Source organism: Maylandia zebra, linkage group LG3 (genome assembly GCF_041146795.1).
Source record: "Maylandia zebra isolate NMK-2024a linkage group LG3, Mzebra_GT3a, whole genome shotgun sequence".
Classification (NCBI taxonomy): domain Eukaryota; kingdom Metazoa; phylum Chordata; class Actinopteri; order Cichliformes; family Cichlidae; genus Maylandia; species Maylandia zebra.
In genome coordinates, this window is record NC_135169.1 from 58,198,438 (window position 1) to 58,224,210 (window position 25,773).

General features: G+C 37.0%; 1 protein-coding gene and 1 long non-coding RNA gene across 2 annotated transcripts in view; both read left to right on the plus strand.

Annotated features, from left to right (window-relative positions):
• Positions 1 to 425: 425 nt before the first annotated feature.
• LOC143416865 (uncharacterized) lies at positions 426 to 2,575 on the plus strand. The gene is made up of 3 exons (XR_013097119.1): positions 426 to 934; positions 1,051 to 1,154; positions 1,257 to 2,575. It is a non-coding gene; the product is annotated as an uncharacterized LOC143416865 (long non-coding RNA).
• A 21,536-nt stretch (positions 2,576 to 24,111) lies between these two features.
• The window catches only part of LOC143416853 (ribonuclease inhibitor-like), a 264,095-nt gene continuing 262,433 nt past the window's right edge, over positions 24,112 to 25,773 (plus strand). The window contains exon 1 of the mRNA XM_076882525.1: positions 24,112 to 24,565. Coding sequence (XP_076738640.1) covers positions 24,393 to 24,565 — 173 coding nt within the window. The 5' untranslated portion in view covers positions 24,112 to 24,392. The remainder of the gene's footprint in view (positions 24,566 to 25,773) is intronic.

Sequence of the window (25,773 nt, forward strand, 5' to 3'; positions counted from 1 at the left end):
AATGACAGTTAAGCCACTTTATGTGTGCCTCTATTTTGAAATAATATTTACAAAAATATTATTATTTTGGTTTGTTATAAACTTTAAACTTTTTCAAAAGTACACAATTATATTTTTGGACAAATTTTTCTATGAAACATAAATTTTTATGAGCTTTTATCATGTTTCTGGCCAGTGCAATCATCAGGGTGGGTCTGGGTTGATAACTGCACATTTCTGGCCAGAAATGTTTCAGCAGTGTTACATATGTAGTGCATATGTTACACTTGCTTTCTGTTACCAGCTGATACCCTACATTTGTATAGACATTTGATGGTGTGAGGTTGGGGAGTTGAGTGGGAGGGGGGGGGGGGGGGGGGGGGGGTACGGTGGGAGTCGAGGGGGGGGGTTTCCTTTCCTGTTAGGTTTCCTTTGTTTTTCTTTTTTTTTCTTTTTAAGAGAGACACAGTCCTCCTGTGTCTTCTCCAAGCTTCACATGTAAAATCCAACAATGTGAAGCACATAGCAGCCAGAAACTGTAATGCCACAGATCAGAGAAACTTCATCATCACCATCTTCATCGCCATACGATCAGAGCGTGAGACTTCACATCTGGAGCACAGGAGAGATTCTGTGATAAGTCTTCCTTCTAGCTTGTCCCACAAGCAGTCGGTGAGATTTACTAACAACAAAAAGGGTTAATGACATTATTTCCATGAAAACATGTATTCATTCCTTGTGAAGTGTTTAAATTGTGTTTTCACTTGACCTTAGGAGTGTTAGAGTGTATTGTAATGTCTGTACTCAGGTGTTTCCCTCTGTGATCCATCCCCTTCAGAGCTGAGACACTCAGGACTGAACAGACTGCACAGTTTCTGTGACTGAGCCTCCAAAACACCTTCTTTGAAACCACTCATGATAGAAGGGCTTCATATTTGCAGCAGCACTACTACAGGTATTCAGTTTATTACAGGATGTGTTTGTTTCCTAGGACCAGCTCTGAGTGCACACTACCTAACATATACACCTTTCTGTTTATTACAAACCAACTACTCTGGATCATACGGCCAGTTGGCAGGAATGTTGCTGCAGGAAAACATCCCTGGAGATCACCATCATTGTCAGACTGACTGTGCCTCCTCTGTGCAGTGTCAAGATCCTCCCTAAATGAGTGTGTAAGTTAACATTTTCATTATTTTATTCCCTTTGACAAGACAAGTATCACTGATATTTACATTTACAACTACATATTCCTGTTTTCTGCTCTTCTTTTAAAGTCCTCAGCTATCCTGCTTCTGTGCTGCTTGCCACACATCAAACACTGGCCGGATGACAGGGAGGATCCACTCTGAAGTCACTGGACATGATGAGGATCATATGGGACTTCATAGTTTCACAGAAACATTGTGCTCTGTGATTACAGGTTTTAAATGGACATAATGACTGCCTCTCTCTGATCAACAGGCTAAAGGATTGTTGTCATTGTTAGTGCTCTGTACAATGTATGCTTATTTAGTATTTCATCACAGAGCAAACCTTTTTTTCTTTAACATATTTTTATTTTTTTATTTGTGGGGATAGGTTAATTGATTAATCCAAATTGTCACTAGGTGTGAATGTGCGAGTGAATGTGAGTGTGAATGGTTGTCTGTCCCTGTGTGTTGGCCCTGTGACAGACTGGCGACCTGTCCAGGGTGTACCCCGCCTTTCGCCCTATGACAGCTGGGATAGGCTCCAGCGCCCCCCGCGACCCTGGAAAGGATAAGCGGAAGCGAATGGATGGATGGATGGATATTTTTATTTTGTTCTAATGTTGAATTAACTGTGGGGATTTTTTTTAAGTGGGCACTCGGGATGTCATATGACCAGAAATGTGGTAACTGGAATTCAACAGTATGGAAGAAAAAATCTGCTAAGAACAAAACACACACAAAACCCCCCAAGAAAATTCAAATTCATTCCATGTAATCCAATCTAAAACATTTTAAACTGCTGAACAGCAACACAAACAGCGTTAAAAAACAGTGTTAACAGAATGATTATGATGATTTTGTACCAAAGTTTCAGGTCACATGGCACACCTAGTGTGTAGTGTGGGGTATCAGCTGGTAAGTATAGGTTTTTTTTTTCATATTTGTGTCCTTAGAGTTCAGATAGATAAAGCCTTGTGTATAATAATTAGTCATAACCACAACTCAAAGTCAGGGACTAACTAATTTTGGGACTTTGTGTCTGAGCCCAGGTTAAAACAATGTGTAAAAAAGCATTTAGTGGCATGGCTGAACAATGCTGTATTGATACTTATTTATCCATGTTCACAAAAAGGACTAATGTGTTTATTTGATTATTTGCATGTGTTAAACTGTGTCACCACCTTACGCTTTCATTTGACTTTACTCAAAAATCTCTATACAGTTCTCTTTTACCACTGTGTGGACTCTGTTTACATTAAAACATAAAGAAGAATGAGTAATAAAAAGATGTGTAGACAGATTAAGTAGACCGATAGAAACAGCTGTTCAGCCATGTTCTAAGAAACCAACACAATTTAAAGGTTCAGGATTGTGGTTTTAAAAGTTGAATTTTCATTTATTTCATATCTTGCTTATTATTTTTTATTTAGTTATTTAATTTAGTTATTTTTATTTATTCTACTAGTCCTTTTCAGAAAGAAGCTGTAAAATATGACTTAAGATTTTTATGTTATTTTCTATGACATACAAAACAAATTGATGTATGTAATACTATTAAACATGATATACACATGTGTATATGTCTGAAAAACATTATGATGTATATTAAAGTTTGTATTTTCTCCAGAATTTTTGTTCATCTTTTAAGTTCATTTCAATTAGAAGAATTTGAACTTTTAATATTCATTCAGAGGTTTTCTGACTCTAAATTTTCTTTTCTCATTACTCATCTTTTTATTATTTACATTTTAAACATGTTTAGCTTTTTTCCAACTTCTTCTGTGTGAACATCAGCTTTCAAAAGTTCTGCACTTTTGTTTTCAGGTGAAAATTTCTGTATTTTCCAGCTCATTCGGAATTTTTAACTTAACATTCAGCAATTAATTCATTTCAGTGCATACATTCAGATTCAAGCATTCACACTGCAGTTTCTTCAGAAAATGCACTTTCTAGTTATTATTGTGTGGATGCCTTAATAGGCATCCACACTATTGAGTTCCTGTTTCTCTTTATTGTGTGGATGCCTTAATAGGCATCCACACTATTGAGTTCCTGTTTCTCTTTATTCTTTATTATTCCGGGTGTTTCCGTACACTTTTCGCCGTGGATCTACTTCCACAATTTTTGTGCTATTTTCACCGTTCAAACTCTAAACTGTTCTGCTCTTTCTGCTTATGCCGGCTATGACTTTTGGTGTTTATTACTATTATACTTTTTAAAATATTACACTTTTTTCCTTTAATTTGTCCCATTGAAATGAATGGGAAACTTCCACAATTCTGCTAAAACTTTCTTGTCTTTGAAACTTAACTACTGCCTCATACTTTCACCTAGAAACTCCATTCAAACTTTAAAACGTTCTCAAATGATTGGGCTATTCCTGTATGATTCAGCTTTTTCAGATCTTCTACTGTTTTCATCTTATCTCTCTTTAAGTCTTCAGTTGCAAAATTGTGATTTTTCAGAAAATACATGCGTTGCTATGGTTGCTATGCAATTAACTCAGAGGGGACAGTGAAACTGTTTGAATTTTCTCTTCATGTCCAAACAACTTCTTGCTACTCGCTCAATTTCCACTCAAGCCCCACAGATTATACACCAAAACGTAGGTATTTTTGCTGGCTTTCAGAAAATGTCCCTATCATTGTTGTGGGACTCATAGTTATTTTGCAAATCTCCTCAGAGTAACACAAAGTCAGAAAACTCTCCATATAAACTCAATGGAGAGTTTGTTCAAAATCACCGCTGGATTTCTCTAATGAGAGGCATTTTCAAATTGTCATATCTCCTTAACGAAGCGAAGTTAAGACATGAGGCTTGTCCCGGTATATCTTCAGACACTCCTGATGCTCACAATTCAAGAATTATTTTCTCACCTATTACCGTTCTGAGATGAGTTAGACTTGTTTGAGGGTAGGAAATTTGTCCCTCGCTCAGATTTCATCAGATTTCAAATTCTGGAAATGAGTCACTTTTTTCTCTCATCATATCTTTTTGATGGATTTCCACAGAGCCCTGAAAATTTCCATGACTGTTCACCAAAGCCTGCTGTTTCTTACGGTGAAAGAATGATTTTGATGCTCCATATAGATTTAGAGTTACCAAAGGTTGTTTGAGAGCAAGTCAAGGCAGTTTTTGCTTCGCCTCTACTCAGTTACAGTGTATTACAAGTCATATATCTTTAATAATTTATATTTTATCTCTGAATTATGAAGACCTGAAGATTCCCCCATCTCTTCTGAACAAAACAATGTCTGAATGACCGTTCTAGCCTCTACGGTTAGGAAATTATGGCCATTTGTTCGAGGGGAATCCTGAATGTCAGAAATACACTGAAGAAAACTCACACCTCTCTCTGTGTCTGCGTGTGTAAGGGCTGACTACAGCAGGTGCAGCTAATTTAACTGACCTACATATACCAAGCCCAGACTCTCAACAGCTCCTGTTCCCTTTACTGTCTGTGTATGTGTGTCTGTGTATCAATATTTCTCCTATGTTTAGGTATTACTCCTCAATCATAGTATTTCTGCTAAAGCAAAGTACTTCTACTACATCTTAGTACTTCTGCTAAATCATAGTATTTTTTGAAAAATCATAGTATATTTGCCAAATCATGGTATTTGTGCAAAATCATGGTTTTGGGGCCAAATCATAATATTTCTGTTATGTTATAGTATATGTGCTGAATATATTATATGTGCCAAATCACAGTAGAAAGCAGAAATAGTCCTTTTTAGCAGGAATTTCTGCCAAAAGATAGTATTTATGTTAAAACATAGTATTTCTGCTAAATCAGAGTATTCCTGCCAAATCATAGTATTTGTACTGAAACATAGTACTTCTGCCCAATCACATTATTTGTACTAAATGATAGTACTTGTGCCAAATCATAGTATTTGTGCCAAAGCATCGTATTTGTATGGAGTCATAGTATTTCTTCTAAATCATAGTATTTCAATCAAATCTCAGTAGTTGTTGTTAAAACGCAGTATTATTGCAAAATCATAGTATTTGTACCCATTCATAGTATTTCTGCTAAATCATAGCATTTGTGCCAAATCATGGTATTTGTGCAAAAACATAGTATGTCTGCAAAACCATAGTATATCCCTTATGTTATAGTATTACTACTAAGGCATAGTATTTCTGCCAAATCATAGTATTTGTACTAAATCATAGTACTTGTGCCAAATCATAGTATTTTTGCCATGTCATTGTATTTGTGCCAAATCATAGTATTTTTGCCAAATTGTGGTATTTGTGCCCAATTAATAATTCTGTTATGTTATAGTATTACTACTAAGTTGTAGAATATCTGTTATGTTATAGTGTATCTGCGGAATATAGTATTTGTGCCAAATCGTAGTATTTATACCAAATCACAGTATTTGTGCTAAAACATAGTATTTCTGCCATATTGTGGCATTTGTGCAAGAACATTGAACTGTTATGTTATAGTATTACTACTAAGTCATAGTATTTCTGCATTGTTATAGTATTTGTACTAAAACGTAGTATCTCTGCCAAGTCATAGAATTACTGCAATTTCATAGTTTTTTTTAGGAAATCTGTTATGTTATAGTATTACTACTAAGTCATAGTATTTCTGCCAAATCATAGTATTTGTGCCAAAGCATCGTATTTGTATGGAGTCATAGTATTTCAATCAAATCTCAGTAGTTGTTGTTAAAACGCAGTATTATTGCCAAATCATAGTATTTGTACCCAATCTTAGTATTTCTGCTAAATCATAGCATTTGTTCCAAATCATGGTATTTGTGCAGAAAACTTGGTTTGTCTGCAAAACCATAGTATATCTCTTATGTTATAGTATTACTACTAAGGCATAGTATTTCTGCCAAATCATAGTATTTGTACTAAATCATAGTACTTGTGCCAAATCATAGTATTTGTTGCACATCATAGTATTGGAACCCAAACATAGTATTTGTCCCAAAGCATCGTATTTGTATGGAGTAATAGTATTTCTTCAAAATCATAGTATTTCAATCAAATCTCAGTAGTTGTGTTAAAATGCAGTATTATTGCCAAATCATAGTATTTGTACCCAATCATAGTATTTTTGCCAAATTGTGGTATTTGTGCCCAATTAATAATTCTGTTATGTTATAGTATTACTACTAAGTCGTAGAATATCTGTTATGTTATAGTGTATCTGCGGAATATAGTATGTGTGCCAAATCGTAGTATTTATACCAAATCACAGTATTTATGCTAAAACATAGTATTTCTGCCATATTGTGGTATTTGTGCAAGAACATTGAACTGTTATGTTATAGTATTACTACTAAGTCATAGTATTTCTGCCAAATCATAGTATTTGTGTGAATTTGTATACTGTAATATCACTGTAGTATGTAGTGGCTAAGTAGGGGGTGTTTACAGTGTAAATAGGTCATCTCTTGTGTTGGAGTGCCCTCTTGTGGCGCCTTTTGGGTAGTGCCTTAGTAAACGTGAACCCTGTAAGAAGTGGTATCAGACTGATTTGTAGTGGAGGAATTTGTTGCCAGTGTTCTTAATCATAGAAACCACACCATATCACCTCTCCACATCCTCCTACTGTATGCCATGCCTCCCTGTACCATCCATCTGACCGCCAATAAACTCCACCTGTGGTAATCTAATCCCTGGATGTCAGCCTCTCCTTCTGACCGAGGATAGTTACTATTGCAGCACCACCCAGCATTAAACTGACGTACACCATTCTGTACAATAGTATTTGTGCTAAAAAGTAGTATTTCTGCCAAATCATAGTATTACTGCTATTTCATACTATTTAAGCGAAATTACAGTGTTTCTGCAAAAACATGTTTGAGGGGTGGAAATCTGTCCTCCTCTCATTTTTCAAACTCCGAAAATTAAGCCATTTCTTCTCTCGTCATGTCTCCGCGACGGAGATACAAAGAGCTATGTAAATCGTAGTCAAAGTACACCAAAGTCCGCTGATTCACCCAGTGCAAGAATTATGCTTCTATCCCACCTAGTTTTTGAGTACAAATTTATACACTATCACAGACCGGTAATTCATATTGATAATTTATTACAATTCTGCAAAGTTTTATGATTTTAGCAGCTTTTCTAATATGGACCTCACATTCTTGTTAACAGTCTATGGCAGAAATACATACAAGTACACAGCCTGATGAAGCAGACAGAAGCAGTACCTCTGATTGGTTCAGCATTTTCACCTCTTATCAGCACAAATCTCAGCCTCTTCTGCTGTTTTCATTAGAATTGTAAGCTTTTCCACCTTTTTTCAGTTACGTGAGAACCAGTTTGGCTCAATGAGTAGCTGAAAAATGTCAGCCTCTTCTGCTGTTTTAGCAGGATTTCAGAGTTCAGCTTTTTCACTTGTTTTAAGCACAAATTTCAGTTTCTTTACCTCATTTCACAACAAAGTTCTTCCTCTTCACCTCTTTTCTGCTAATTTGAGCTTCTGCTCCACAGTGCACATTGTCCCTCTCATCATATCTTTGCTTGTGACCAGAACTCATTTGGCTCAGAGGGTAGGGCATCTGCCGTGAGACCCGGTGGCAGAGGTTTGAATCCTACCTGTGACAGTTGCTACACATGTTCCCTGCTTGCATGCGCTCTGCTTTCTTGTGTGTCACTGCTCTCCAGTGTGTCATTACACATACAGCCATCTTCAGCAAGTACTTCTGCTTCTACACCTCTTTTCAGCTCATCTTTTTGCTTCTTTGCCTCTTTTCAGCAGAAATTCTTCTGATTCACCTCTTTTCTGCCAAATGTTTAGCTTTTTCACCTCTTATCAGCACAATTCTAAGCAGCTTCTGCTAATTTCACCACAATTGTCACTCTCTCCACCTCTTCTTTGTGTGAATGAGTTTGGTGCAGTGAGGTGAATTGCCGCCTTTAGACCAGAAGGGCCAGGTTCGAATCCTGCTCAGGGCAATGTTTTTTTTTTGTTTTTTTTCTTTCAACTTTTTCAGCTTTTTTCAGCAGACATCTTCAGCGTTAAGGCATCCACACAGCATTTTCGCAGGAAATGCAAATTTTTCTAGTTCTTTATTATTCCGGGTGTTTCCGTACACTTTTCGCCGTGGATCTACTTCCACAATTTTTGTGCTATTTTCACCGTTCAAACTCTAAACTGTTCTGCTCTTTCTGCTAATGCCGGCTATGACTTTTGGTGTTTATTACTATTATACTTTTTAAAATATTACACTTTTTTCCTTTAATTTGTCCCATTGAAATGAATGGGAAACTTCCACAATTCTGCTAAAACTTTCTTGTCTTTGAAACTTAACTACTTCCTCATCCTTTCACCTAGAAACTCCATTCAAACTTTAAAACGTTCTCAAATGATTGGGCTATTCCTGTGTGATTCAGCTTTTTCAGATCTTCTACCGTTTTCATCTTATCTCTCTTTAAGTCTTCAGTTGCAAAATTGTGATTTTTCAGAAAATACATGCGTTGCTATGGTTGCTATGCAATTAACTCAGAGGGGACAGTGAAACTGTTTGAATTTTCTCTTCATGTCCAAACAACTTCTTGCTACTCACTCAATTTCCACTCAAGCCCCACAAATTATACATCAAAACGTAGGTATTTTTGCTGGCTTTCAGAAAATGTCACTATCATTGTTGTGGGACTTATAGATATTTTGCAAATCTCCTCAGAGTAACACAAAGTCAGAAAACTCTCCATATAAACTCAATGGAGAGTTTGTTCAAAATCACCGCTGGATTTCTCTGATGAGAGGCATTTTCAAATTGTCATATCTCCTTAACGAAGCAAAGTTAAGACATGAGGCTTGTCCCCGTATATCTTCAGACACTCCTGACGCTCACAATTCAAGAATTTCTTTCTCACCTATTACCGTTCTGAAATGAGTTGGACTTGTTTGAGGGTAGGAAATTTGTCCCTCGCTCAGATTTCATCAGATTTCAATCTCTGGAAATGAACCACTTTTTTCTCTCGTCATATCTTTTTGATGGATTTCCACAGAGCCCTGAAAATTTCCATGACTGTTCACCAAAGCCTGCTGTTTCTTACGGTGAAAGAATGATTTTGATGCTCCATATAGATTTAGAGTTACCAAAGGTTGTTTGAGCGCAAGTCAAGGCAGTTTTTGCTTCGCCTCTACTCAGTTACAGTGTATTACAAGTCATATATCTTTAATAATTTATGTTTTATCTCTGAATTATGAAGACCTGAAGATTCCCCCATCTCTTCTGAATAAAACGATGCCTGAATGACCGTTCTAGCCTCTACGGTTAGGAAATTATGGCCATTTGTTCGAGGGGAATCCTGAATGTCAGAAATACACTGAAGAAAACTCACACCTCTCTCTGTGTCTGTGTGTGTAAGGGCTGACTACAGCAGGTGCAGCTAATTTAACTGACCTACATATACCAAGCCCAGACTCTCCACAGCTCCTGTTCCCTTTACTGTCTGTGTATGTGTGTCTGTGTATCAATATTTCTCCTATGTTTAGGTATTACTCCTCAATCATAGTATTTCTGCTAAAGCAAAGTACTTCTACTACATCTTAGTACTTCTGCTAAATCATAGTATTTCTGCCAATTCATAGTATTTTTGCAAAATCATGGTATTTGTGCAAAATCATGGTTTTGGGGCCAAACATTTCTGTTATTTTATAATATATGTGCTGAATATATTATATGTGCCAAATCATAGTATTTATCCCAAATTATAGTATTTATGCCAAATTACAGTATTTCTGCTAAACCAGAGTATTCCTGCCAAATCATAGTATTTGTACTGAAACATGGTACTTCTGCCCAATCATAGTATTTGTACTAAATCATAGTACTTGTGCCAAATCATAGTATTTGTACTGAAACATGGTACTTCTGCCCAATCATAGTATTTGTACTAAATCATAGTACTTGTGCCAAATCATAGTATTTATACCCAATCATAGTATTTCTGCTAAATCATAGCATTTGTGCCAAATCATGGTATTTGTGCAAAAACATAGTATGTCTGCAAAACCATAGTATATCTGTTATGTTATAGTATTACTACTAAGGCATAGTATTTCTGCCAAATCATAGTATGTGTGCCAAATCGCAGTATTTATACCAAATCACAGTATTTGTGGTAAAACATAGTATTTCTGCCATATTGTGGTATTTGTGCAAGAACATTGAACTGTTATGTTATAGTATTACTACTAAGTCATAGTATTTCTGCATTGTTATAGTATTTGTACTAAAACGTAGTATCTCTGCCAAGTCATAGAATTACTGCAATTTCATAGTTTTTTTTAGGAAATCTGTTATGTTATAGTATTACTACTAAGTCATAGTATTTCTGCCAAATCATAGTATTTGTGCCAAAGCATCGTATTTGTATGGAGTCATAGTATTTCTTCTAAATCATAGTATTTCAATCAAATCTCAGTAGTTGTTGTTAAAACGCAGTATTATTGCCAAATCATAGTATTTGTACCCAATCATAGTATTTCTGCTAAATCATAGCATTTGTGCCAAATCATGGTATTTGTGCAAAAACATAGTATGTCTGCAAAACCACAGTATATCTCTTATGTTATAGTATTACTACTAAGGCATAGTATTTCTGCCAAATCATAGTATTTGTACTAAATCATAGTACTTGTGCGAAATCATAGTATTTGTTGAACATCATAGTATTGGAACCAAAACATAGTATTTGTCCCAAAGCATCGTATTTGTATTGAGTAATAGTATTTCTTCTAAATCATAGTATTTCAATCAAATCTCAGTAGTTGTGTTAAAATGCAGTATTATTGCCAAATCATAGTATTTGTACCCAATCATAGTATTTTTGCCAAATCGTGGTATTTGTGCCCAATTAATAATTCTGTTATGTTATAGTATTACTACTAAGTCGTAGAATATCTGTTATGTTATAGTGTATCTGCGGAATATAGTATGTGTGCCAAATCGTAGTATTTACACCAAATCACAGTATTTTTGCTAAAACATAGTATTTCTGCCATATTGTGGTATTTGTGCAAGAACATTGAACTGTTATGTTATAGTATTACTACTAAGTCATAGTATTTCTGCGTTGTTATAGTATTTGTGCTAAAACGTAGTATCTCTGCCAAGTCATAGAATTACTGCAATTTAATAGTTTTTTTTAGGAAATCTGTTATGTTATAGTATTACTACTCAGTCATAGTATTTCTGTCAAATCATAGTATTTGTGTGAATTTGTATACTGTAATATCACTGTATTATGTAGTGGCTAAGTAGGGGCTGTTTACTAAGTGCATCAGTGTAAATAGGTCATCTCTTGTGTTGGAGTGCCCTCTTGTGGCGCCTTTTGGGTAGTGCCTTAGTAAACGGGAACCCTGTAAAAAGTGGCATCAGACTGATTTGTAGTGGAGGAATTTGTTACCAGTTTTCTTAATCTTTAATCTGTATGCATGTTGTAATGCATACCCTGTTCTTAATCATAGAAACCACACCATATCACCTCTCCACATCCTCCTACTGTATGCCATACCTCCCTGTACCATCCATCTGACCGCAATAAACTCCACCTGTGGTAATCTAATCCCTGGATGTCAGCCTCTCCTTCTGACCGAGGATAGTTATAGTATTTGAGCCAAATCATAGTATTTGTGCTAAAACATAGTATTTCTTCCAAATCATAGTATAACTGCACAATAAAGGTTCTTGAGCCACATCAGTGTTTGTGCCAAATCTTAGTATTTCTTCTAAATCCTAGTAATTCTGCTCAATGATAGAATTTCTGCTATGCTTTAGTACTTTTTTCCTAGATTGTAGTACTTCTGCTAAGTCAAAGTATTTCATGTAAATCATAGTATTTCTACCAAGTCCCAATGTTTCTGCTAAATCATAAATAATGTTTTAGTACAAATTGTATGATTTGGTTGAACTTTCTGTGTTCCAGCACAAATGCTATGACTTGGCAGGAAAAAAAATATTATTTAGCATAAATACTAAGTTTTAGCAGAAATGCTATGTTTAAACTTTAAAAAATTCTGCTATTTCTGCTGATGTGTGTTATGACTTTTGACCATTGAAATGAATGGAACACATTATCAATGTGGTCAATGATTTTGCATGATGGGCTGAGCTGTGTTTTTACCTCAGTGAGATAAGCATCCGTTCTCAGACTGGGAGGCCTGGGTTCAAATCCAGCTTATGGCAACATTTCTTTCACTTAACAGTTAAACTTTTTTTAAACTCTTTTCAACACAAATTTCATTTTTTTCACCCCTTTTCAGCAAAATTTTCAGTTTTTTTAACCCCTTTTCAGCACAAATCCAAACTTTTTCAGCTCTTTTTCAGCAAAAACCTCTTTTCAGCAGGATTCTGCTCATTCACCTCTTTTCAGCAGAAATTCTGCTGATTGAACTCTTTTCAGCAGAATTTTAACCCCCTTTTTTTTGCCCAAATTCTGCTAGCACAATTGTCAATCTCTCCACCTTTTCTTTGTGAGAAAGTGTTTGGCTCAGTGAGCTAAATAGCTGCCCTTTGACCAGGAGGGCCAGGTTCGAATCCTGCTCAGGGCATCTTTTTTTTTTTTTTTTTTTTTAAACTTTTTCAGCTTTTTTCAGCAGATGTCTTCAGCCGTTAAGGCATCCACACTGCATTTTCGCAGGAAATGCAAATTTTTCTAGTTATATTTTATTTTTCCGTACGTTTTTTGAAAGCCTACTCCTTCAAAACCGTTCAACTTAGAAAAACCATTCAAACACCGTTAGATTCCTATTCTTTTGGACAACACTGCTTCTATTTTTCATATTTTTAACATTTATATTTTTAATTTTATTCAACTTTATTCAACAAAAATTTATAATGTATTTCAATGGGGAGACCCTTCAAATCCTCATTCAACTTACTCATTTTTAAACTCTTACTACTTCCACATACATTGACATAGAGCCACCATTCAAACTTTAAAACGAAGACAAGACATTCAACTATTCAACTTGTATTTATCTTTTCAATATCTTTTATACTTTTTCTTCAGTTCCAGTTTAAGTTTCATGATGTTTTTTCACCCGTTTCAGAGTTTATAATGGGTGTGTATGGGACGGAATGTTGGGGCTAGAGTGAGGCAGCTCAACTGCTAGAGTGAGAGGAGCAAAAAAATTAATCTTAAAATCTTTTTTAAAACTGCTGCTGTGTCCGCAGCGTTTGCTCTACAGGTATGATTTTACCCTCAAAACGTAGCCATGGCTGTCCTCTTTCATCCAATGTGTTTACTATTGTACTAGGTGTTATGGTTCTTTCATAAATGTCACCAATGCACAGCCTCCTCCCTCCAACTCTTCCATAGACTCTAATGTTAAAATGGCTCAGAAGGTTCGTTTGAAAATCAGAAGAGCATGGTGTCTTTCCACTGTCACCACGTCCATATAATAAGCTCCACAGGCATGAAAACTGAGAATTAGGTAGACTAGACATTGCTGTCGCTCACGGTGAAAGAATTTTGTCAATACGACTTTTACTTTTCATTTGGGAGCGATTTGTTTCGGCCTGACTTTTCTGTTCATTTTAAGCAGCAAAAGTGAGGCGCATGTCTGTGTACGTGTGTATGGAGCCATTGGGTGCGGTCACTATAGCAACCAGGCTCACACCTGCCTGCTTAACGAGCTCTGCCTGCCACTGTACCAAGATCCATCTTAAGCACTTCTCTTTCAACTGCTGCTGTGTCCACAGTGTTACAGCCATCATTTTACCCTCAAATTGTCGCCATTATTGTTCTCTTTCCAACACCGTATCTTTCAAAGCTCAGGCATTTAAACTTTTTAAACTGTGTGGATCAAAGTGGAGGGATCACATTTGAGTCATTCAGTGATTCAAAGAATATGACCTTTTAATATTAATTCAGATGTTTTCTGACTCTAAATGTTCTTTTCTCATTTCTTAGGGTTTTCTAATTTACATTTAAAACATTTTCAGTTTTTTTCCAACTCCTTCTTCTGTGTAACCTTCAGCTTTTAGCAGTTCAGCACCTTTGTTTTCAGGTTAAATTCGTTTTTTTTTTTGTTTTTTTTTATCTCATTCAATATTTTTAACTCAAAATTCAGCAATTAATTCATTTCAGTGCATACATTCAGATTCAAGCATTCACACTGCAGTTTCTTCAGAAAATGCACTTTCTAGTTATTAGTGTGAATGCTTGAAAAGCATTCACAGTATTGTTCTTCTAATCTTTATTATTAGTGTGAATGCTTGAAAAGCATTCACAGTATTGTTATTCGAATCTTTATTATTATTATTATTATTATTATATTTTATTTTTCCGTACGTTTTTTCAAAGCCTACTCCTTCAAAACCGTTCAACTTAGAAAAACCATTCAAACACCGTTAGATTCCTATTCTTTTGGACAACACTGCTTCTATTTTTCATATTTTTAACATTTATATTTTTAATTTTATTCAACTTTATTCAACAAAAATTTATAATGTATTTCAATGGGGAGACCCTTCAAATCCTCATTCAACTTACTCATTTTTAAACTCTTACTACTTCCACATACATTGACATAGAGCCACCATTCAAACTTTAAAACGAAGACAAGACATTCAACTATTCAACTTGTATTTATCTTTTCAATATCTATTATACTTTTTCTTCAGTTCCAGTTTAACTTTCATGATGTTTTTTCACCCGTTTCAGAGTTTATAATGGGTGTGTATGGGACGGAATGTTGGGGCTAGAGTGAGACAGCTCAACTGCTAGAGTGAGAGGAGCAAAAAAATTAATCTTAAAATCTTTTTTAAAACTGCTGCTGTGTCCACAGCGTTTGCTCTACAGGTATGATTTTACCCTCAAAACGTAGCCATGGCTGTCCTCTTTCATCCAATGTGTTTACTATTGTACTAGGTGTTATGGTTCTTTCATAAATGTCACCAATGCACAGCCTCCTCCCTCCAACTCTTCCATAGACTCTAATGTTAAAATGGCTCAGAAGGTTCGTTTGAAAATCAGAAGAGCATGGTGTCTTTACACTGTCACCACGTCCATATAATAAACTCCACAGGCATGAAAACTGAGAATTAGGTAGACTAGACATGGCTGTCGCTCACGGTGAAAGAATTTTGTCAATACGACATGTACTTTTCATTTGGGAAGAATTTGTTTGGGCCTGACTTTTCTGTTCATTTTAAGCAGCAAAAGTGAGGTGCATGTCTGTGTACGTGTGTATGGAGCCATTGGGTGCAGTCACTATAGCAACCAGGCTCACACCTGCCTGCTTAACGAGCTCTGCCTGCCACTGTACCAAGATTCATCTTAAGCACTTCTCTTTCAACTGCTGCTGTGTCCACAGTGTTACAGCCATCATTTTACCCTCAAATTGTCGCCATTATTGTTCTCTTTCCAACACCATATCTTTCAAAGCTCAGGCATTTAAACTTTTTAAACTGTGTGGATCAAAGTGGAGGGATCACATTTGAGTCATTCAGTGATTCAAAGAATATGACCTTTTAATATTCATTCAGATGTTTTCTGACTCTAAATGTTCTTTTCTCATTTCTTAGGGTTTTCTAATTTACATTTAAAACATTTTCAGTTTTTTTCCAACTCCTTCTGTGTAACCTTCAGCTTTTAGCAGTTCAGCACCTTTGTTTTCAGGTTAAATTCGGGTTTTTTTTGTTTTTTTTTAATCTCATTCAATATTTTTAACTAAAAATTCAGCAATTAATTCATTTCAGTGCATACATTCAGATTCAAGCATTCACACTGCAGTTTCTTCAGAAAATGCACTTTCTAGTTATATTTTATTATTTTTCCGTACGTTTTTTGAAAGCCTACTCCTTCAAAACCGTTCAACTTAGAAAAACCATTCAAACATCGTTAGATTCCTATTATTTTGGACATGACTGCTTCTATTTTTCTCATTTTTAACATTTATATTTTTAATTTTATTCAACTTTATTCAACAAAAATTTCCCATGTATTTCAATGGGGAGACCCTTCAAATTCTCATTCAACTTACTCATTTTTAAACTCTTACTACTTCCACATACATTGACATAGAGCCACCATTCAAACTTTAAAACGAAGACAAGACATTCAACTATTCAACTTGTATTTATCTTTTCAATATCTATTATACTTTTTCTTCAGTTCCAGTTTAAGTTTCATGATGTTTTTTCACCGGTTTCAGAGTTTATAATGGGTGTGTATGGGACGGAATGTTGGGGCTAGAGTGAGGCAGCTCAACTGCTAGAGTGAGAGGAGCAAAAAAATTAATCTTAAAATCTTTTTTAAAACTGCTGCTGTGTCCACAGCGTTTGCTCTACAGGTATGATTTTACCCTCAAAACGTAGCCATGGCTGTCCTCTTTCATCCAATGTGTTTACTATTGTCCTAGGTGTTATGGTTCTTTCGTAAATGTCACCAATGCACAGCCTCCTCCCTCCAACTCTTCCATAGACTCTAATGTTAAAATGGCTCAGAAGGTTCGTTTGAAAATCAGAAGAGCATGGTGTCTTTCCACTGTCACCACGTCCATATAATAAGCTCCACAGGCATGAAAACTGAGAATTAGGTAGACTAGACATTGCTGTCGCTCACGGTGAAAGAATTTTGTCAATACGACTTTTACTTTTCATTTGGGAACGATTTGTTTCGGCCTGACTTTTCTGTTCATTTTAAGCAGCAAAAGTGAGGCGCATGTCTGTGTACATGTGTATGGAGCCCTTGGGTGCAGTCACTATAGCAACCAGGCTCACACCTGCCTGCTTAACGAGCTCTGCCTGCCACTGTACCAAGATTCATCTTAAGCACTTCTCTTTCAACTGCTGCTGTGTCCACAGTGTTACAGCCATCATTTTACCCTCAAATTGTCGCCATTATTGTTCTCTTTCCAACACCGTATCTTTCAAAGCTCAGGCATTTAAACTTTTTAAACTGTGTGGATCAAAGTGGAGGGATCACATTTGAGTCATTCAGTGATTCAAAGAATATGACCTTTTAATATTCATTCAGATGTTTTCTGACTGTAAATGTTCTTTTCTCATTTCTTAGGGTTTTCTAATTTACATTTAAAACATTTTCAGCTTTTTTCCAACTTCTTCTTCTGTGTAACCTTCAGCTTTTAGCAGTTCAGCACCTTTGTTTTCAGGTTAAATTCGTTTTTTTTGTTGTTGTTTTTTTTAAATCTCATTCAATATTTTTAACTCAAAATTCAGCAATTAATTCATTTCAGTCCATACATTCAGATTCAAGCATTCACACTGCAGTTTCTTCAGAAAATGCACTTTCTAGTTATATTTTATTTTTCCGTACGTTTTTTGAAAGCCTACTCCTTCAAAACCGTTCAACTTAGAAAAACCATTCAAACATCGTTAGATTCCTATTATTTTGGACAACATTGCTTCTATTTTTGTCATTTTTAACATTTATATTTTTAATTTTATTCAACTTTATTCAACAAAAATTTCCCATGTATTTCAATGGGGAGACCCTTCAAATTCTCATTCAACTTACTCATTTTTAAACTCTTACTACTTCAACATACGTTCACATAGAGCCACCATTCAAACTTTAAAACGAAGACAAGACATTCAACTATTCAACTTGTATTTATCTTTTCAATATCTATTATACTTTTTCTTCAGTTCCAGTTTAAGTTTCATGATGTTTTTTCACCCGTTTCAGAGTTTATAATGGGTGTGTATGGGACGGAATGTTGGGGCTAGAGTGAGGCAGCTCAACTGCTAGAGTGAGAGGAGCAAAAAAATTCATCTTAAAATCTTTTTTAAAACTGCTGCTGTGTCCGCAGCGTTTGCTCTACAGGTATGATTTTACCCTCAAAACGTAGCCATCGCTGTCCTCTTTCATCCAATGTGTTTACTATTGTCCTAGGTGTTACGGTTCTTTCATAAATGTCACCAATGCACAGCCTCCTCCCTCCAACTCTTCCATAGACTCTAATGTTAAAATGGCTCAGAAGGTTCGTTTGAAAATCAGAAGAGCATGGTGTCTTTCCACTGTCACCACGTCCATATAATAAACTCCACAGGCATGAAAACTGAGAATTCAGTAGACTAGAAGCTGCTGTCACTCACGGTGAAAGAATTTTGTCAATACGACTTTTACTTTTCATTTGGGAACGATTTGTTTCGGCCTGACTTTTCTGTTCATTTTAAGCAGCAAAAGTGAGGCGCATGTCTGTGTACGTGTGTATGGAGCCATTGGGTGCGGTCACTATAGCAACCAGGCTCACACCTGCCTGCTTAACGAGCTCTGCCTGCCACTGTACCAAGATTCATCTTAAGCACTTCTCTTTCAACTGCTGCTGTGTCCACAGTGTCACAGCCATCATTTTACCCTCAAATTGTCGCCATTATTGTTCTCTTTCCAACACCGTATCTTTCAAAGCTCAGGCATTTAAACTTTTTAAACTGTGTGGATCAAAGTGGAGGGATCACATTTGAGTCATTCAGTGATTCAAAGAATATGACCTTTTAATATTCATTCAGATGTTTTCTGACTCTAAATGTTCTTTTCTCATTTCTTAGGGTTTTCTAATTTACATTTAAAACATTTTCAGTTTTTTTCCAACTCCTTCTTCTGTGTAACCTTCAGCTTTTAGCAGTTCAGCACCTTTGTTTTCAGGTTAAATTCGTTTTTTTTTTTTTTTTTTTTATCTCATTCAATATTTTTAACTCAAAATTCAGCAATTAATTCATTTCAGTGCATACATTCAGATTCAAGCATTCACACTGCAGTTTCTTCAGAAAATGCACTTTCTAGTTCTATTTTATTATTATCTATTCCGTACGTTTTTTGAAAGCCTACTCCTTCAAAACCGTTCAACTTAGAAAAACCATTCAAACATCGTTAGATTCCTATTATTTTGGACATGATTGCTTCTATTTTTCTCATTTTTAACATTTATATTTTTAATTTTATTCAACTTTATTCAACAAAAATTTATAATGTATTTCAATGGGGAGACCCTTCAAATCCTCATTCAACTTACTCATTTTTAAACTCTTACTACTTCCACATACGTTCACATAGAGCCACCATTCAAACTTTAAAACGAAGACAAGACATTCAACTATTCAACTTGTATTTATCTTTTCAATATCTATTATACTTTTTCTTCAGTTCCAGTTTAAGTTTCATGATGTTTTTTCACCCGTTTCAGAGTTTATAATGGGTGTGTATGGGACGGAATGTTGGGGCTAGAGTGAGGCAGCTCAACTGCTAGAGTGAGAGGAGCAAAAAAATTAATCTTAAAATCTTTTTTAAAACTGCTGCTGTGTCCGCAGCGTTTGCTCTACAGGTATGATTTTACCCTCAAAACGTAGCCATGGCTGTCCTCTTTCATCCAATGTGTTTACTATTGTACTAGGTGTTATGGTTCTTTCATAAATGTCACCAATGCACAGCCTCCTCCCTCCAACTCTTCCATAGACTCTAATGTTAAAATGGCTCAGAAGGTTCGTTTGAAAATCAGAAGAGCATGGTGTCTTTCCACTGTCACCACGTCCATATAATAAGCTCCACAGGCATGAAAACTGAGAATTAGGTAGACTAGACATTGCTGTCGCTCACGGTGAAAGAATTTTGTCAATACGACTTTTACTTTTCATTTGGGAGCGATTTGTTTCGGCCTGACTTTTCTGTTCATTTTAAGCAGCAAAAGTGAGGCGCATGTCTGTGTACGTGTGTATGGAGCCATTGGGTGCGGTCACTATAGCAACCAGGCTCACACCTGCCTGCTTAACGAGCTCTCTCTGCCACTCTGCCAAAATTCATCTTAAACACTTCTCTTTCAACTGCTGCTGTGTCCACAGTGTTACAGCCATCATTTTACCCTCAAAACGTCGCCATCGTTGTTCTTTTTCCAACATCTTGTCTTTCAAAGCTCAGAGATGTAAACTTTTTAAACTGTGTGGGTCCAAGTGGAGGGATCACATTTTAGTCATTCAGTGATTCAAAGAATATGACCTTTTAATATTCTTTCAGATGTTTTCTGACTCTAAATGTTCTTTTCTCATTTCTTAGGTTTTTCTAATTTAAAATTAAAACATTTTCAGCTTTTTTCCAACTTCTTCTTCTGTGTAACCTTCAGCTTTTAGCAGTTCAGCACTTTTGTTTTCAGGTTAAATTTGGGTTTTGTTTTTTTTTTTTGTTTTTTTTATCTCATTCAATATTTTTAACTCAAAATTCAGCAATTAATTCATTTCAGTGCATACATTCAGATTCAAGCATTCACACTGCAGTTTCTTCAGAAAATGCACTTTCTAGTTGTCAGTTATTTTCTCTCTTTATTTTACCTTCTTTTTGTTTACCTCTTTGTTTGTGACGTGGACATCCCTAAACCATCCTGAGTTCCGGCTTCAATTTCAACCCAATTGTACCCTCTATTCTCGCAGTCGAACTCGTCTGGGCTTCACCTTCCCACTGGCCCCTGTGCCCTTCTCTTAGTGTCCTTTGTTGTCTTGTGATCCCCAGCAAACACAGTCTGTTTCTTCTCTGTTTCTTCTCCGTTGCTCTTTTCAGTATTTTCCTTTTAGATTAAATCCCAGCCTGGCAAAATATCCCATTCAGTGTCTTTAAACAGTTATGTCACACTGTTCTTACCAGCCTGCAGTTCACCGTGCATTTTCCATCACGTGCTTTTCTTCCATGCTGCTGCTGGTATCGTCAGTGTAGTTTCAGTTGCACTGTCTTTTGCCTGCTGTTAATTCTTGAAGTCCACGATGTTCTGTCGGTCTTCATCAGGAGATTAACTGTCCTATGAGCTTCTTCTCAGGATCGGGACAAGTGGGAGGTCAAGCTGTAAAATTTTAAGCCAAAATCTGGCCTGTTTTCCTCCCAATTCTGTTAATCAATGGTTTTGTACTCAAGATTCTAGGTTGAAAGAAGTCCACCTGTATTGACACACTAAAGCATACAATTAATATCCTTTTCATTTCTTTTCTTAAAACCTCCATTTGCTTCATCTGCCTGGAGTTTAACTCGTATGTTTCTCTCTCTGTGTGCTCACTTGTCACAGTCAGTTCCTTTTATGGGCATGCAAAGTTCCTGTCACACACACCATTTCCTGTCAACCTTGCAGCTGCTCAGAACCATATTTTCTGTTTCTATCTCTCCTGTTTTGTTTTTTTTACAGGCTAATAAAACTCTTGTTTTACTAAGTCTTGATCTAAAACAATTCACCCTTATTTCACGCACACACTTCTAAATATACTAAATTCTTTGCGTTTGTCAGATCGTCTCACACACACACCGCCTTTTCTCTCACACTTCCACTTCTGCACTCACTCTACTATCAACTTTCATAGTGTTATTATTATTTATTATTTTGTACAAATCACACTCAATCACTCAAAACCTGCTACTCACAGCATTCACACACTTAAACTGTGACAAGAGTTGAGGAATATACTCACAACACGCTTTCCTAAGAGTATTTCAGACATGCCTTTCATAATCAGAAAGAGCAAGTCAAAGAAAACAATTGAAACCTCTATTAATTCTCACAGCACACACATAGAATAGAAAAAATAAAACACACCAGCATTTATTGCTGATGAGAGGTTACTCCTAAAAGTAATATGTTAGTCTTAAATATATACAGTGCACTCACTATATTTATATATCAAAACTCAGTCAATTACTATACATCCACTACGGCAACTCAAAACTTTATTTATAGCCCTCTAATGAACATAAATGGCGTCTTAAACACACACTCAACAATGTTTGCAGCAGTATTTGTAAAACCAACTGTGGTTTAAACAGTTCACTGCTGACTAATTTGCATTTTCACACTCACACACACACAGTCTAAAAATAGCTCCAGCACTGCCTCAGACTCCTTTCACACAGAGATCTCTTATTTTATATTACAAAGACGTCTTATATTTACAACCACTGTCACATCTGTCAGCTTTAGCGCCTAAACAATTTCGACAAATTTAAGTTAACGGTCCAACCGATAAAGTCCAACTTTTTTGTGATCAATTAACCAGTATCTGTCCAACAGTTTCTGGCCTCATCTCTAAAATCCCTAACTCAATTTAAAAGCGTCAACCAACCCAAACTTTGCCTGAAGCTCTATTTTTGGCATTTCACAGCCAAGGCTTACCCCGAAGTTTTAAGTTAAAGTTACACGCCCGAAGTCCAACTTCTGCTGGCCAAAAAAGCGCAGACTACCGTTCCAAACGGTAAGGAGACTCTAACTCCTAGTTATTCTGGAGTGCCCCAAGCTCCACAGTGACCAACTGACTATCCCTCTTCGAGGACAATGCCTAAGCGTCCTTGGCATTGGCAAGCGTTACCTCTGAGCACTGTGCTTCCTATCAGTCCAACTGACGTTCTTGAATAATTTATAATACTTTGGAACAACAGTAAAACAGCCAAAAAAGTGTAAGACTGAAGCAGGTCCAACCTTATAACCAATACGGGCTCCACCCCAAACAATAACCAAATTCCCTAATATACTAAAATCACTCAGCAGTCCAACTGCTTTCCACGGTCCAACCGTATTAAATCCTTTAGCGGTCCAACCGCATTCAATCATTTTTAGCAGGTTTGGACATGTGTGGACCCAAACTATACTTTTACCCTTTTTTGTGTGTCACCAAATACACTTTAATATTTTCTAGACAAGAATGTAGTGGCGTAATCTTTAACCTCTTTTGGCTCCAAACAGAAGTGACAGACTTGAGCAGGGTTCATTTAAAGGCTGACAGAAGTGGAGTGGTGACGGGGAGATGTTTGACAGGACAGTGTTTCAGCCTCCACAGGTTCATGTTGTGCTCCATCAGTCAGTGAAGATGAAGTCAGTGCTGATGAGGCTGTAGAGTGTGTGAGGGATGTGAATGAGGATGATGAAGATCTGATGATAGCAGATAAAAACAGGCTGCAGAGACTTTGAGCCATACAGGGCACACAGTGTGTGTACAGAACAGCTGAAATCATTATGGAGGCCTCACTGGAATATGGAAGCATCACAGTACAGCTTCAGTGAAGCATTAAAGTCTCTGATATGAGATGAGAAATGAAGCAGCCAGAGCTTTTTCATGAGTGGAAATCCACTGTGACTGTGAGCTGCTGCTACAGCCTCCAGATTAGCCAGCAGCTCATCCTGCTCAACATTTCCTCACCAACTTTAATGGAAGTGTGATGTTTTCAGCTGGAGTGATGGTCAGGGTGGCCTCCCTCTCCTCTTCTTCTCCTCTTCCTCTTTCATTTGTAAAGCCACTTCTGCTGCTTTCATTCATTTGGAAGTCCTGTAGCTGAGTTTGGGAGAGACTAACAGCCTCGGCAGCAGAGGGGAGAAAGGCTGTAACACCACCACTTTACTCTGTTCTACCTGTCACATCATTTTATCAGGAAACAAATATGCTCATGTTTTTACTATGTTTGTCTTGAAGATGTAAGAAGATCACATGGTGCTTTTTATTATTGTGTTGGTTTGTTTCCTGTCTCTTGGATGGAGTCCAGCTGTGCGTGGCCCCTGGGCCTGTGGTCAGAGTGTGTGCTGGATAATCCGGCCCAGGATGAGGCCAAACTGACATGGGATGAAATGTCTGTCACATAATTGAGCTTAGTGTAGTTTCATTTCTGCACAATTTAAAACAACCAAAACTTTGTTCTGTCTTTTCTATGTTATACTGTAGACTTTCTTTGATACTGTGTCCAAAAGGAGCAGCTTTTACTTTGAAGGGGAGGCGTCTCTGTTTCCTCTTCAGGTTGGATGATGGAAGCAAATGAGTGTGTGATGTTCTTTCAGTGTTGCACTTTGTAGACGCTCCCTGAGCACTGGTCTCACAGCCAGCTGCACATAGAGACCAGTGTTGTTAGTCCAGGTCAGAAGATGACTTGTTGGAATGAAAATGAGCTTGTAGTTTGTCTGCTTTAATAATGTGACTGGAAAAAGGTGTTGGACTTCAAATATGTCCATTTCTTTCACACTTCACCTTTAAAAGTGAAGCCTTGTGGTTCCTGGAAGGAAAAACACGACTTTTTCAAGTCTTTGTCCTGTTTTTATGATAAATGTACGACTTTAATGTGAAACATTCAGAGTTTTTTCTCTTGTTGTGTTTGTTTGAAGCTGCTTCCTGTTGGCTTCAGCTGTTTGGAGTTTCCATTTTCTAAACTTCTACATTCTGAACCTTCTTCAGCTCTGAACAGATGATGAAACACTGAATGATTTCAAGCTCACACTTTGTCTAATAAACTTACATCTTTCATTCTTTATACAGATTGATGGACTGTGGTTTGTCAGAGATCAGCTGTGATTATCTGGCAGCAGCACTGAAGTCCAACCCCTCCCATCTGAGACAGCTGGACCTGAGCTGGAACAACAAGCTGCAGGATTCAGGAGTGAAGCATCTGTGTGGTTTCCTGGAGAGTCCAGGATGTGGACTTGAAACTCTGGGGTCAGTCAGCATGTTTTAGTTGTGCTGAGATGAATATGATGTGAAAGTTGTGCTGACACTAAACTGCAGACATCAGGCTGATATTATACTGATCCACACTGAGGATCTTCATGGTAAAGTCTGTTTTCTTCTTCTCTGGTTTAGTCCATTGACTGCAGCAGAACAATGTTCACATTTCAAACAGTGAGACTCAACGTATGGCCCGCGGCCCACACGCGGCCTGCCCACCTTTCCTGATTCAGAGAGAGGGGACCCTGATTAACTGTGTAGTGTTCTTCCTCACAGTTCTAAGTATCAGACACAACAATGAATAATCCACAGCTGACTGTCTTTAGCAGGTCAAAGGTCACGGCACACAGCAGACAGTGGGAAATATTATAATTCTGATAATTTATCAGCACATATCCATATGTATAAAAACAAAGCTGACACTGTGAGACTTGATCAGAGGTGTGATCATCACAGCAGAGGCCTTTGTGTCAAAGTCACTGAGGATCAAACAGAAACACATGAAGCAGATTTTCCTGTTCTGGCTTTTTATAGCAGATAACCTTCAAAATATTCTGCAGTCCATCAAAAACTGAAGCAAACCATGAATCAACATGTGAACATGAGCTGATGCTGCTGAAGTGAAGCAAAGTTACAGAGGTTTGATTACAGACACAGCTGAGAGTTTGTAATCTGTCATCATTTTAAAAGGTTTACATTTCTTCAGTATATCCACATTTGCAGCTGCTACCTCAACCTCCACTTGTCCAACACAACTGCTGTCCACTGCCTCCATGACATTGTGATTTTGCTGTTGGTCTTCTGTCAGATCTTCATCAATCACTTCTGCACGGGGCACACCTTCAGACTCTGCAGCTGCATAACGAAAGCCTGTAAGATAAAATTAGACATAAGGTAAATGTACACCAATATTCCAATGACAGGTGTGTGATTCATCTGGAAGTTATGTGCGGATTAGTGTACAGTGATAGCAATTTAGTATGTTTTTAGAGGGGGGGGGGGGGGGGGGGGGTTGTTTACCTCCGATGGGTGCTCTTTTTCGCTTCCGTTGCGTACGCCTTGAGTGCCGGTCCGAGTCTGATACAGGTATGTCGTCATGCCCCATGTGCAGTGTTGGTGCCCAGTCTGGATTTGTTACATCCATTTCATATGCTGGTTTGCCTGCAATAATGCCAAATCATAAGCTACTCAGTCGACAT